This window comes from Diabrotica virgifera, chromosome 3 (assembly GCF_917563875.1).
Source record: "Diabrotica virgifera virgifera chromosome 3, PGI_DIABVI_V3a".
In the NCBI taxonomy this organism is placed as follows: Eukaryota; Metazoa; Arthropoda; class Insecta; order Coleoptera; family Chrysomelidae; genus Diabrotica; species Diabrotica virgifera.
In genome coordinates, this window is record NC_065445.1 from 146979184 (window position 1) to 146993316 (window position 14133).

The 14133-nt window shown below is 34.4% G+C and overlaps 1 protein-coding gene across 12 annotated transcripts in view; it reads left to right on the forward strand.

Annotated features, from left to right (window-relative positions):
- LOC114334083 (protein son of sevenless) overlaps positions 1 to 14133 on the forward strand; it is a 652420-nt gene that overhangs the window by 480027 nt on the left and 158260 nt on the right. For 5 of the 12 annotated variants that reach the window (XM_050646935.1, XM_050646938.1, XM_050646941.1 and 2 more), the window contains exons 5-6: positions 5741 to 5919; positions 7809 to 7969. The exons of 6 other annotated variants lie outside the window; for them this stretch is intronic. In XM_050646935.1, the coding sequence (XP_050502892.1) occupies positions 5741 to 5919; positions 7809 to 7969 (340 nt within the window). The remainder of the gene's footprint in view (positions 1 to 5740; positions 5920 to 7808; positions 7970 to 14133) is intronic. One more of the 12 variants, XM_050646942.1, reaches the window with a different exon arrangement.

Below are 14133 nucleotides of genomic sequence, written 5' to 3' on the forward strand. Positions count from 1 at the left end.
CAAGGAGAATTTGGAGACCTTCAATATTATCTGACAGAATTACTGTATCGTCTGCATATCTAATCACATTAAGTAGTTCCCCACTGATTTTTATTCCATATGGCTGTCTCTCAAGTGCCTTTTTAAATAACTGGTCCGAGTAAAAATTGAATAATGTTGGCGACAAAATGCACCATTGTCTGACTCTTTGTTGTATGGAGATTTCATCGGTGTAGTTATCTCCAATTTTTACGATAGCAGTTTGATTCCAGTACAAATTTTTAATGACACGAATATCCTTGTCATCTATTCCGATATTTTTCAGTATTTGCATTAATTTTACATGCTGTACTTTATCGAATGCCTTTTCGAAGTCCACAAAACATGCAAATACATATTTTCTTTGGTCACGACATTTTTGTAATAGGATGTTAAGCGCAAAAGGTGCCTCCCTGGTTCCCATAGCATTTCTAAAACCAAATTGGGTATCTTCGAGATATCTGCATTTGCGTCTAATTCCGTTGCGTCATGTGCACAAATGATTGAAAATAAGCCATCTTTCTTTTTTATGGAAATGATACAGAACCTTTATTTTACGTTAAGAATGGAACGTTGGGCTTATGCAGATCAGTGTTGCCAAATTTCTCAGGCACGTGTTGCTACTAGACTGTCGATATACGATTCATTCTAATCAGACGGCGTGGCATCGGCGCGCTTCTATCGTCCATAAGAAATACGTAGCTCTGTCTCTGCAAAAGCGGTCTATAGACGATGAGTAAATGTAGTTAAAAGAATAAAGCGTTGTTAACAAAGGTCATCAGGTTAATTTTTGATCCACACATGTAAAAGAAATCAAATTGGATACATAAAGAAAATAGCTGTACCTACATTGAATATACTTGGACAAAATAAGAGATTATAGAAATATGGCATAAAAGAGAAAATAATAATTATTGTAAGAACCATAGACCCAAATTTTGAAAATTAACTCTTTTAGCATTCATATTTTCAAAAAACAGCCAAACTTACTTTTAGCTTAAGAATACACGTAGTAATATTCGCACTACTTAGTAAATCTCATAGCTTTCATTGTGTTGCAACAAGCTGCTTTTTTTGTTTATTTGCACTTAACATAATTTTCCTGTTTTGTTTATGTGCACATCAATTAAAATTTTTGTAGCATGTTCTATGTATAAAAAAATAAATACATTTCCTGTAACCCGTTTAAACCCGTATAAATAAAAACTTGTTTTGGTAAATATATCACTAACTATTTGTCAATTATACGTTATAAGTCGTCGTCTGCGCAAGCAGTTTACCACTTGCAAAATTCGAGTCTACGGCCAGAGTTGTCATTTGCGCATGTATCAAACATTAAAGATAACAGAGATCATTTAATTTTTTTTAATGCGAAATAAACTTGCATATCGCGGCGAGATATAGGTACCTAATTGAAGCGATGCACGAGCTGTGGATTGCTTGGCCGTCTCAACAAATGTTATAACCGGTAGGTTTTTCCCACCCCTACTGTAATTCAGGCAAATAATGTATCATGTATCAAAACACCAGTCGTGAAGGCCTATATATGAAAATATATTTATGCTTATGCTTATATTAATTTGATCCATCTTTAAAAGCACTTTTCCCTCCAAACGAGTTACCTCCAAATCTAGAAATAAGTGATCATCAATTTGGTTTAGCGTGCACCAAAAGTAATTTTCTGAATCGACTTCTCGAAGTTGAAAATGTGGCGCCTAATGATTTATCTTCGTGGATTGGTTTACTTCAAATTTTCTTTGAACACTTCAAACAATTAAAGACTTCTTCATCATTACGACAAAGACTTCATCGTCGTAAACGTTTTTGTTGAAATTGTTAATTTGAATTTGAATTGGTCTGATGACTGTTTTGTAAATTTTGCCTTTCAATACTTTTCCGATATTTTTATTTCTCCATATTGTTTAGGCAACCTGCGACTCTCTTTGCTCTATTCATTTGATCCTCCACTTCTGCTTCTAGCTTTCTGAAGCAAGAGAATATGATGCCTAGAGATTTAAACTCCTTCACTTATTCTATTATCTGACCCTCCAGCTCTAATTTCCATCTTAGGGTCGATTTCTCATACCTGCGTTAATCTATGGTTCAATTGACTGAGGTTCATCCTTGAACTTCGGTCTTGTTTTAAAATGCAATTCTCATGGTCAGTTCACGTTCTACAGCTTACGAGAAATGCCAATAGATGGCAAAAGGTAAAAAACTGTCGCCTTTTTATATGCTGTTTCTGAATAAAGTTAAATTTAAGTATTTAAAGTTAAACAGTCATTTTAATAATTATAAATAAATATAATAAAAACAAAAATAATGTTATCGTTATTCGTTATGCTTAATACACTGCGCGTCATTAAAAAGAGGTCACCTACAGTTTTTGGCATTTTTTAATTTTTACGAATCCTACAAGAAATTGATTGTCATTAGATGTTTGTGTAATGTTTACGAATATGTTCTAAAGCAGTATGCAATCATTTCTTTAATAACAAAAAAACTTCTCATAAAATGATAATTTTATTGGAAAATTATTAATACCCTGTATTACCACCTCTATTGTAAATTACACTCCTCATTCGACTTGGCATTGAAATGATCAAATTCTGGATGTTGTCTTGAGGAAAAACTTCCCATTCTTCCATGAGCGCCAACCGAAGCTGCTCACGATTTATTGGAGCAGGTATTCTGTTTCTTACTCTTCATTTGAGTGGATCCCAAACATGTTCAATCGGGTTCAAATCTGGACTTTGAGCCAGCCAATTCATTTTTGGCACACCGACGGTTTCCAGGTACATATTGCGTTACCATCCTGGCTACGCGTGGCCGCGCGTTGTCTAGCATTAAAATAAAGTTTTCGCCCACAAACCCAGCAAAAGGCATTACATGCTCGTCTAGAATTTCGGTAATGTATCAGTGAACATTCAATGCTCTTCTATCAATAAATACGAGATCAGTACGGCCTTCGAATGAAATGTCTGCCCAAAACAGTACTGAACCTCCTCCAAAAGCAACACGTGCTCGTCGAACACAAGCAGCATATCGTTCCACACGTCTTCTGTATGTTTTGATGCGACCATCTGAGCCATAAAGAACCATTCCGGACTCATCACTAAACAAAATATTTTTCCAATCTTCTATCGTCCAATGCTCGTGGTCTCTAGCAAACTGTAGTCGGCGTTGTCGATGTGCTGATGTTAACAAAAGTCCTGTTGCTGGACAGCGTACCCTTAGACCAAATTCCCTCAACTTTCTTCTCGCGGTAGAAGTGCTTAATGATCACCCTTGAGCATTTTTAAAACGGTTTTGTATTGCTCTAGCTGTAAAGAACCGATTTTGCAAAGTAATGCGTTGTAAAGAACGGTCTTCTCTGGCCGTCGTGATTTTTCTCGGGCCTGATTCTGGTCGTCGTTCGTGAGATTCAGTCTCTACGAATCGTTGGTAAGTTTTTTGGACCATACAACGACTGACTCGAAGCTGTCTGGCTACTTCTCTTTGACTCGTTCCATTATCAATCAAAGTAACAATTTGAACAGATCTAGCAAATCTCTCAGCCATAGTTTTAAATTTAAAAATTGCACAAGCTCACTCTTTGAACAACTGTACACTAGTGAACAATTTTTTGAAAAACAGAATAGCCATATTCCAAGAAAAATAAGGTACAAACGACACGTTCATTATCCGAAGTTGTAAAACTGATATCAATTCTGTAAACTTATTACCCTTAATTGACCTGTTGGCACCGTTTGGCGATCCCTAAAAGACGCTCAAAGTGTTTCTGCATTGTGGGAGTTTAGTTACAATAATAAATTGTATAAACTAGAGTTATTGAAAACTTCTTCTAAAATTCTAGGTGGCCTCTTTTTCATGACGCGCAGTGTATAATATAAAAGGTTATAGTATTTATATTATGACAGCGTTTAATGTCAAGCTGCAATAATACAACGCATGCGTAATCCTTGAAATCATCTGAAAGCCCGAATTTCAGCGTTCAAGCTAAACGTAGTTTAAACTGCCATCGCGCATCGGTTGAACGTGAATTGAGAAAGACGATTTTGAATTTAAACTGGCGTTCACTAGAAGTTCAGGTTAAACTGGAGTTGAACTCGATATGAGAAATCGACCCTTACGGCCGGTTTCACAAAGTAAAGTTAACTTGTGGTTAAGAGATAACCAGAGGTTACCACAAAATATGCGTTTTAGTTTCAGGTCAACGGCGAAGTATGGTTAAGTCACAGAATTTTTAACCAGAGGTTGGAGTGGGTTACCCTTATGGGTATACCCAGAAGGGTAACAATTATGAAACTGAAACGCATATTTTGGGGTAATTTTGAGGTTATCTCTTAACCACGTTAACTTTACTTTGTGAAACCGGCCGTTAGTGGATTTACTGTTATAACCATGCATTTATCGTTTTTTGGGAAATTAACATGTTAAATTTTCTGATGGTTATATTAAGTTAAGGCAGCATACGTTGTAAATCATCTTACTTTTAGATATTAGTACATAGCAGATTATTTTAAGGCGGCACCTACATTGGAACCGTATTTCTCCGATCCGATCCGACGTCGGATTAAAAAATAAACCCATGGTATTAAATGGCGGCGCCTACATTGGATCCGTTTTTCTCCCATCCGATTATCCGATATCGACCAACGCGACGTCGAACTGCTTCTCTGCTGTAGCTTCTCCTATCAATCGCCCGATATCGGGCGATCTACGGATCCAATGTAGGTGCCGCCATTTAATACCATGAGTTTGTTTTCAAACCGACGTCGGATCGGATCGGAGAAATACGGATCCAATGTAGGTGCGGCCTAAGTTGTTTTTCTCCCATTTGGTATCCTCTTTCAGTTTTTACTTTTTTTATTATTTCATCCATGATCAGATTGAACAATAGAGGACTCGGGGAATCTCCATTGCTAGCTTCAATTGGATCAGTTAGTTCCTCCTCTACTTTTACTTTTGTGTTATTCTGATAGATATTTTCAATCGTTTTAATTATTCCTAGAGGTATATAACAGTACAACGAAATAAACGCTCATCAAATTCACCTCACACACTTATATGGCAATTCTTTTATCATTAATAAACGTACACCTCAAAACAGAAAAGATTTTTTTGCTATGACGGATGAAATAATTTTCGTAAATATTACATCTGGCGGCGAAAATACAGTTATTGCCGAATGTATTATTTGTTTACCATTTAAAACAAAATATTTAAAATCCCATACGTTCATAATTACTTATAACAGCAACAACTTTTTGCACACTACTAAAATCTATCAGAAATTATCCTGTTTTTGATTCTTATTTTGTGAGTTAAAACAAATACTTTTTTGTGTGGTGATTTAAAACTTGCCGTTTCGACCTACTCTCTGTATTTTTATCACAACATGACAACACTCCACTCAAGCCGAACGACAAATATTTTCCTGGCTTTACTGAATTTTATTGCATCGCACGTGGTGATCGCGATTTTTTGCTAATTTGGAAAATAAACGCCTTATATCATATTTGATGTCTACGCCATTGTTGCCATATCTCAAAACTGTAATAGCAGTCCTCGTAGATTATATTTTGAAGTCCTCTATGTCATTAAACAACCAAAAGCTCTGCATAGTTACTATCTCCTGCACAGTACTGTCTTCCTTCCATGTAGAATGCATAAATATGCCCAAATTTTAGGTGATATCTATGTTTTCTGTGATTTTTAGGCTCTTATGGATATGTTTTATCAAGATGAAGGAGGAGGTTGTAGTAATTTAAACGAAACACCAGTGATGCTGTCAACAGCGCCTAGGACCAGTCTTACTTATGAAGAAACTGTCAGAGAACTCATCGCTTCTGAAAAAGCTTATCTGAAGGAATTGCACATGTTGATAAAAGTATTTAGGTACATTTTATATTTGAATTTATAGGGCAGTCAATGAGGGTATTTGGCTCCGAATTCCATCATACTACATCGATTTACTTGATATTTTCACAGTAAGTAGGGAATAGCTAAATAAACAAAGTCTACCCTATGCCGATGTGCGCTTTTATCTTGGGGGTGGTTCTCACCCCCTTCTCGGGAGTGAAATTTTTTTTGGATAAACTAGCCACGGAAGAGGCTAGAGAATAATTCTAAGCAAAAACTGTTCCATAAATATTTTTTGAAAACTCCATACTTTTTGAGTTATTCGTGGTTGAAAATTGGCCATTTTCATTGAAAAATGATACCCTTTCGGACGGATTGTTGCGAATAACTTAAAAACTATGCATCTAACAAAAAAAACTATATTTGTAACTTATAAAAAAAACAAAGAGATTCATTCCTTCATAAATCTTCTAGTTATAATACAAAAAGAGGTATGGTAGGTGAGAAGAGTTTGTTGTTTGGTGCATGCTCAAATCGGTGTATTCAACTTGAAATAACAGAGAAACGGTTGATTTTAGGTTCATAATGGTACTAATAACTTTTGTAGTGCTTGAAAAGGTCATTAAAATGAGCACTATTAAATGTCCATTACATTCAAACTAAGCGAGATATGCTGTAAAATAATTGATGACTAATGTATTTTAAGAAGAAATGAGAAGTATATTTAACCCCTCATCCATCAAAATTTAAATACATCGTTTCCCTTCTAAATTACTTTTTATTATAGTGTTATTTCTATGTTCAAAAAGTTGGACTGGTTTAAAATGAATGATTTTTGAAAAAAGTAAGGTCAAATTATAGAGCGCATTTTTAAATTTTCTTAAAAATCTTCCTTTTTCTCCATGTAACTCGAAAATGATAAGAGATACGAAAAAAAGATATAACACAAAAATGTAGAGTTTTTAAGGTAAAAATTTCGTTTTTATTTTTCATTACTGTATCTGTTATCATTTTCAAGTTACATGGAAAAAAAGAAGATTTTTAAGAAAATTTAAAAATGCGCTCTATAATTTAATCTTATTTTTTTTTCAAAAACCATTCATTTTAAACTCGTCCAACTTTTTGATCATAGAAATAACACTATAATAAAAGGTATTGTAGTCGGAAAATGATGCATTAACATTCTGGCGGATGGGGGTTAAAATTGTTTCTCATTTTTTCTTAAAATACATTAGTTATCAATTTTGTTTGCAAGATATATCACTTAGTTTGTACGTAATTTACCTTTAATATTGCTCATTTTGAAGGTCTTTTCAAGCACTACAAACGGTATTGGTCGCATTACACACATAAACTCGACTGTTTCTCTGTTATTTCAAGTTGAATACACCAATTTGAGCATGTAGCAAAAAAAAAACAAACTCTGTTCACCTACCATATCTCTTTTTGTATTATAACTAGAAGATTTATGAAGGCAAGTGTGTCTTTGTTTTTTATAACCTACAAAAATGTTTTATACAGTTTTTTTAGTTAGATGCATATTTTTTAAGGTATTGGAAAAAAACCGTTCGAAAAGGTGTTATGTTTCAATGAAAATGGCCAATTTTCAACCACGAATAACTCAAAAAGTATTGAGTTTTCAAAAAAAATTATAGAACAGTTTTTGCTTAGAATTAGGTTCTCTAGCGAATTCCGTGGTTATCTTAACAAAAAATTTTCCACCCCTGAGAAGGGGAACCACCCCCAAGATAAAAGCACACATCGGCATAGGGTAAAGTTTGAATTAGGAGATAAGTAGAGACTATTCCCAAATTTTCATTAAAATCCATGCAGTAGGATAGAATTCGGAGGTAATATTCTATTCTTGCTCCCATTGACTGGCGTATTAGTTTTAAATGAAGTTATTAACGTTGTACACATTACAGAGAGGAAATTATTAAATTGAATCCAGGTCCGCAGGATATAGAGAAGATATTTTCAAATATTATGGATATCTATGAATTGACTTACACGCTATCGGGTAGTTTAGAAGATGTTAGGGAGATGGCCCAAGAGAAGATGCCTTATATTGGTAGCTGTTTTGAAGGTTAGTAAGAAGTTAAATGATTATTTGAAATTACTGATTATTTCCAAAAAAATACGAAAACTGAAGGAAAGACCATCTTCTAATCGCTGTACTCTTTCAACTTTGGCTGCTGATTTCTTAATTCATCCAAGCGACCGAACCATTTATTGAATACGGACCATATTCCTTTAGTCATGTTGAGGCCTTGGGCAACACAGTGGGCTAGAGAGACGTTTTGCAGAACACTAAAAAGATTCTGCTGAACTTCTGTGGTGACACCGGATCTAGAACTTTTTATATCTGCGTTATTTGACATAAATTCGTTAAAACTTGGCCCTCGGTCACCTTTGATCTCATATTGGAGGATTTGTGCTTCTTTCCTTTCATTTGAGCCAACGTATGGTGCGACGATTTACAATTTACGTGAACAACTTTAGGTTTACCATTTTTTGGCAACTTGTTAATTCGGTATGTTGCGTCATTTATTCTCTTTTTAATTTCATATGACCTTCCCATTTTCTTTGCAGTTTAGGAGACAAGCCTCGACGACGTAGTGGATTATAAAACCAGACAAAATCACCTACTTTAAATCTGTCATTCTCGTATCGAAAATCATATTGATATTTCATTGTCACTGGCTATCTGGATCTGTTATCGGGTACGCTCATGAATGTTGTTTATTCTTAACTTTAGACGGTCGACATATTATTCGCTTGCAACATGTTCTTCGAAAGATCTGCAGCCAAACTCTAGTAGCAGGGCAAACGAACTTCACGACCCAATGTCAGACAGAGTGTGCTAATCCCAATCTTATATTCAGTTGTTTACCCATCGTTCGGTTTCTCATCTCGACCATACTATCTGATTGAGGATGCAGGGGTGTCGTTCTAGTCATGGCCCGGAATGTTATATGGGAAAATTGGGGAATTTTCCCCACCACTTCCACACAGGTCAGCTAAATAAAGAGAAATGACAGCCTATCTCGCTCACGAAGACTTTAACCAATCATTTATGTTAACACCATACCTGAATGTCACAAATAAAATAATCAAACGAGGCTTAACTCGGCAAAATGTCAATTCTGTCAAAAGTAATGACAGTAGAGTTAGGGTTAGTGCAAGCAAATAATTTTCTATTATAAAAATAAAATGAAAATTTTATTTTTAATTCAGTTGCAATGCGAAGGCAAAACAATCTACTTTTCAAATAGAATACGGAGCGCAGTCCAGTCCTCTGAATCGCGATTTTCGGCTCTTATTGGAGCCTCATCGGAGAGAACGTAGGCTTGTTCTCCATACTCCAATTGACCAGCACCGAGAGCTTTTCCCACCCATTGCAATTGAAGTGAAAATATTAGGTGACTAGCGTCATCTGGCAATTAAAAGATGAAGTGTTCGATCCTAATAGCATTATTAATAACATTTAAAAAATATTAAAATATTACTAAAAGATTTTTAAATTGAAAACTTATTGGTCCATTTCCTTGGTAACACCTCCAAGGCTTCTAAAATTTGCAAGCCAAATGGATGCTGAAGCGAAGAAGACAAGAGGGAATTCAAAAAACTTACAATTCACGACCCCGTCTGTTCAGCTGGTAAATTCCAATAGAAAATGGACCTAGTTACTCGAAGGAGTAAAGACCTAGACCAATATAAAAATAAAATAAAAATTTTATTTTTAATTCAGTTGCAATGCGAAGGCAAAACAATCTTACTTTTCAATTAGAATACGGAGCGCAGTCCAGTCCTCTGAATCGCGATTTTCGGCTCTTATTGGAGCCTCATCGGAGAGAACGTAGGCTTGTTCTCCATACTCCAATTGACCAGCAAGAGCTTTTCCCACCCATTGCAACTGAAGTGAAAATATTAGGTGACTAGCGTCATCTGGCAATTAAAAGATGAAGTTTTCGATCCTAATAGCATTATTAATGATATTTAAAAAATATTAAAATATTACTAAAAGATTTTTAAATTGAAAACTTATTGGTCCATTTCCTTTGTAACACCTCCAAGGCTTCTAAAATTTGCAAGCCAAATGGATGCTGAAGCGAAGAAGACAAGAGGGAATTCAAAAAACTTACAATTCACGACCACGTCTGTTCAGCTGGTAAATTCCAACAGAAAATGGACCTTGTTACTCGAAGGAGTAAAGATCAATATAAAATAAAATAAAAATTTTATTTTTAATTCAGTTGCAATGCGAAGTCAAAACAATCTTACTTTTCAGTTAGAATACGGAGCGCAGTCCAGTCCTCTGAATCGCGATTTTCGGCTCTTATTGGAGCCTCATCGGAGAGAACGTAGGCTTGTTCTCCATACTCCAATTGACCAGCAAGAGCTTTTCCCACCCATTGCAACTGAAGTGAAAATATTAGGTGACTAGCGTCATCTGACAATTAAAAGATGAAGTTTTCGATCCTAATAGTATTATTAATGATAATTAAAAAATATTAAAATATTACTAAAAGATTTTTAAATTGAAAACTTATTGGTCCATTTCCTTGGTAACACCTCCAAGGCTTCTAAAATTTGCAAGCCAAATGGATGCTGAAGCGAAGAAGACAAGAGGGAATTCAAAAAACTTACAATTCACGACCCCGTCTGTTCAGCTGGTAAATTCCAACAGAAAATGGACCTAGTTACTCGAAGGAGTAAAGATCAATATAAAAATAAAATAAAATTTTTATTTTTAATTCAGTTGCAATGCGAAGGCAAAACAATCTTACTTTTCAATTAGAATACGGAGCGCAGTCCAGTCCTCTGAATCGCGATTTTCGGCTCTTATTTGAGCCTCATCGGAGAGAACGTAGGCTTGTTCTCCATACTCCAATTGACCAGCACCGAGAGCTTTTCCCACCCATTACAACTGAAGTGAAAATATTAGGTGACTAGCGTCATCTGGCAATTAAAAGATGAAGTTTTCGATCCTAATAGCATTATTAATAATATTTAAAAAATATTAAAATATTACTAAAAGATTTTTAAATTAAAAACTTATTGGTCCATTTCGTTGGTAACACCTCCAAGGCTTCTAAAATTTGCAAGCCAAATGGATGCTGAAGCGAAGAGGGAATTCAAAAAACTTATAATTCACGACCCCGTCTGTTCAGCTGGTAAATTCCAACAGAAAATGGACCTAGTTACTCGAAGGAGTAAAGACCAATATAAAAATAAAATAAAAATATTGTGCCGTTTTTTACAATTGCGTTATTTATTGTACAAATATTTTTTTTTATATTTTAAAGCTTTAAAATGAAGATCTTTCAATTCCAAACATAAAAAAAATTGTAAGGCCGGATTAACGAATTTGTTGCTTAGATATTATAAATTGTTTATCCCAAGAGGTCAAATGTCGAAGGCTATAACTTTTTAAAAATAAATCGTAGAGAGTTGGTGAAACATCCAATCTCCTTCTAAAGAGTTATATTTTCATATTCTGATGTAAATAAATGCGTAAAACATTTTTAAACTTCTAATTTTTGGGTTTGAAAATAAGGGGGCAAATTTCGTTATAAACATTTAGAGCTGAAGCGGCCCTGTACATCCTATGAGTTTTTAACTTACATATTATTGTTGCTAAAAAAGAAATAGAAAGAAAAGATTTATAAAAAAATAAAAAATTTCTACGACCAACTGAAGCCGAGCTAAATGTTGGGCTTGAAAATAAGGGGGCAATTTTCGTTATAAACATTTAGAGCTGAAGCGGCCCTGTACATCCTATGAGTTTCTAACTTACAGATTATTGTTGCTGAAGACGAAACGAAGATTTATAAAAAAATAAAAATTTTCTACAACCAACTGTTGAGTTGAGTTGAAGCAAGCGAGGAGGTCGCACGTATTTTATGTGACTCGGCGGTAAACAACTCGGATTCGGGCTTTACCACGAAAACCATTTAGATATGTGATGTAAATTGATTTAAAAGTGATTTAGGATTGATTTAGGATTATTTAGTGTTGTGAATGTTGTTTGTGTACAAAGGACACAGAAGGATTTTGATTTAACATTTTGCGAGCGGTAAGTGATTTTTTAATTAGTAATGGTTTTATAAATTTGACCTAGTTGAAATCGGTGTCAAATTCCTCGTGCATAAACAATTTGAATTAAACCTTTACTGTAAATAGCAAATTGATTGCAAAACATATATTTATTTTATAAATAAAAACAAACAACATTCAGATAGAAATAGGAATACCAGTAAAATACAGTCAAACAATTAATTATAATAGTAATTGAAATTAAGATGACTGACAGCGGCAGCGACACTTATTTATCAGAGGATGGTAAAAGGAAAGGAAATGAATTTGACGAAATCTTTAGTAAGAGCAGAAAAGTATATCGATCTCCCGATACAAAGAATGCTGGAGGTAGAGAGAATGAAATTACGGAACTGATGAAAACGTTAATAACTGATAATAAAAAGAAAGATAAGGAACTAGAGGATATAAAAAACATGGTAGGTGAGTTGGTAGGAGAAATGAAAGAACTCAGAAAAGAGAATAGCGAGTACAAAGAAAAGATTAAACAAATAATTCAAGAAAATGAAAATTTAAAAAAGGAAATGATGAGTATGAAACAAAAAATGGATAAATTAGAGCTAACTTTAGAAATCTGCCAAAAAGAAAGAAAGAAAAATAATTTAATAATGAAGGGTTTGCCAATAAGTACGTCTGATATGGAACATCTTAAGAATGAAATAGGAAACTTTTTAAATAAAGAGCTACGAATAATGGCAGAGTTAAATAAGGTACAAAAGATCAACGACAATATGTGCATTATTGAGTTTAGTAATTTTGAAGACAAACTAAGAGTACTAAAAGCAAAAAGTAATCTTAGAAGTTATAGACAACACCGCGTATACATTGAATGCGATTTAACACTTAAAGAGAGTGATATGCAGAAAAATCTTAGACATATAGCAGCAAAAGAAAAGGCAAATGGCAAAAGAATAAAAATGGGTTATGGTTTTATCGTTATTGAAGACACCAAATGGAGATGGAACCATAGTACGAATAATATAGAAATAGTCAGAGATAATGTAGCAGCAACTGGTTTAAAAAACTACTAGTTAATGCAAATTCGAGGATGGATATGGATACGAACATGGCACAGATTATGGACATGAGAGAATATAACAAAATCGATGCGAGTCTTGACAAAAATATGCAAAAACTAAACCATAAAAATACAGACAATGAAAGAACTATGAATGCAAAAAATGAAAAACAAAATAAGTATTGGAAAATTGGGTTGTGGAATATACAAAGTCTAAATGGTAAAGAAGAGGAACTTATTGATGAGTTTGAAAACACAAAAATGGATTTTTTAGCATTAACTGAAACAAAGAGAAAAGGTAGTGGATGTATTAAAATGAGAAATGAGCACTACATGATTTTTGGAGGTGTTAATGAGTCAGAACGTGCGAGGGCAGGAGTTGCCCTAATGGTTCACAGAAATGAGCATAAAAATATCACTAGATGGAAAAATATTTCGGAAAGACTCCTTAGAATAGATATGAGTAAAAACGAGAAGACAACAATTATTGTTGGGTATGGACCATCGGAAAATGAAGCCAAGGAACTCAAAGATAGCTTCTGGGAACAATTGCAGGACGAAATGGACCAAATAAATCATAAGGTCATAATAGTAGGCGATTTTAATGGGCGAGTGGGGTCAAGCAATGAATATGACTACCCTATAGGACCATATGGAGAAATGGTCAGGAATAATAATGGACAAAGAGTCATCGAGTTTTGCATCATGAATGATATGCAAGTTAGTAACACATTTTTTCAACACAAGGAGATTCATAAATACACACGAGTGATGGATTCGCGGAACGAAAAATCCGTTATTGACCTAGTATTAGTACAGAACAGATACAAAAATGAAATAGCGGACGTGCGTGTTAAAAGAGGCTATGAGATCAGCTCGGATCATTTTCTCGTTGAAACTAAAGTAAAGACAAGGAGAGAACAGGCATTTAATATTAAAAATGAAGAAAATCGCTACGAACAACCAAGTATTAAAGTATACAAACTTCAGTCTGAAAATATTAGGAAAGAATACTGTCGTAAATTAAATGAAGAAATACGAAAAACAAATTGGAAAAATGAGGAGGATATAGAAATATTATGGAACATTTTTAAGGAGCTGGTGTACGCAACTGGGAGTAAAGTATGTGGGGT